The sequence below is a fragment of the Carlito syrichta genome, unplaced genomic scaffold, assembly GCF_000164805.1.
Source record: "Carlito syrichta isolate Samal-C Ts95f unplaced genomic scaffold, Tarsius_syrichta-2.0.1 Scaffold307238, whole genome shotgun sequence".
NCBI lineage: Eukaryota > Metazoa > Chordata > Mammalia > Primates > Tarsiidae > Carlito > Carlito syrichta.
The window spans coordinates 14,970-15,705 of record NW_007251334.1 but is presented as its reverse complement, the minus strand read 5'-3'; the positions used below and the strand labels follow the sequence as shown (position 1 = coordinate 15,705).

The following is a 736-nucleotide window of genomic DNA, read 5'->3' as shown; positions in this document are numbered from 1 at the left end:
GATTGGCAGTAGTGGGAATCTGCCTGGGGAAGAGGGGGCACACCTCATCAACAAGGGCACCTGCATAATGAACATTTGTATACCTAACCCTGAACTGTACCCCACATCTTTAAAATTAAAAAAATTAAAAGAAAAAAATAGCAACAACCACCAACATTCATATAACCCTCTAGAATTTCCAAAGCACACGTCACATCCACTACTTAATTTGAGATACACAGACTAGAGTTGGGTGTTATTAACCCAATTTTAGAATTTTAGAAACTGAAGTTCAGAAAGTTTAAGTAACTGTCTGAGGTGACAAGGCATGAAGAGCAGCCCCCAGGCTCAAGTGTCAGATTCCAGAGCTCTGCCCTCCCCACTTGCTGGGTCTTCTCCCTTCCACTTCTCACCCACTCTGGAGGGCCCCAGCCTACCTGGCAGGAGGAGACCAGCCAGCAGCAGTGCCATCATCCCGTGCCCTCCCACACGCCCCATCCAGGGTGCCCGAGTGGAGCCCATCTCGGACCGCACAGCCTTCTGACTGACGGCAGCTTGTGGACACACGGGTCCTTTATGCCAGGGTTGGACATTCCCTGGGCAGGAGTCACTGTGGGGAGGGGAGGAGGGGCGGAGGGGGTGGGTGCCCTGGGGAAGTTGGTGTGGCCGGGAGGAGCTGCAGTAATCAGCCTGGTGCATCTGCCTACTCAGCAGCAGTGGTGGCTACAGTGTGGGGTACCCATGACCATGGGGCCTA

The 736-nt window shown here is 53.1% G+C and overlaps 1 protein-coding gene across 1 annotated transcript in view; it reads right to left on the bottom strand.

Moving 5' to 3' along the window:
* CDSN (corneodesmosin) overlaps positions 1 to 521 on the bottom strand; it is a 4,555-nt gene extending 4,034 nt beyond the window's left edge. The window contains exon 1 of the mRNA XM_008064222.1: positions 417 to 521. Within this exon, the coding sequence (XP_008062413.1) occupies positions 417 to 501 (85 nt within the window). The 5' untranslated portion in view covers positions 502 to 521. The remainder of the gene's footprint in view (positions 1 to 416) is intronic.
* Positions 522 to 736: the final 215 nt, after the last annotated feature.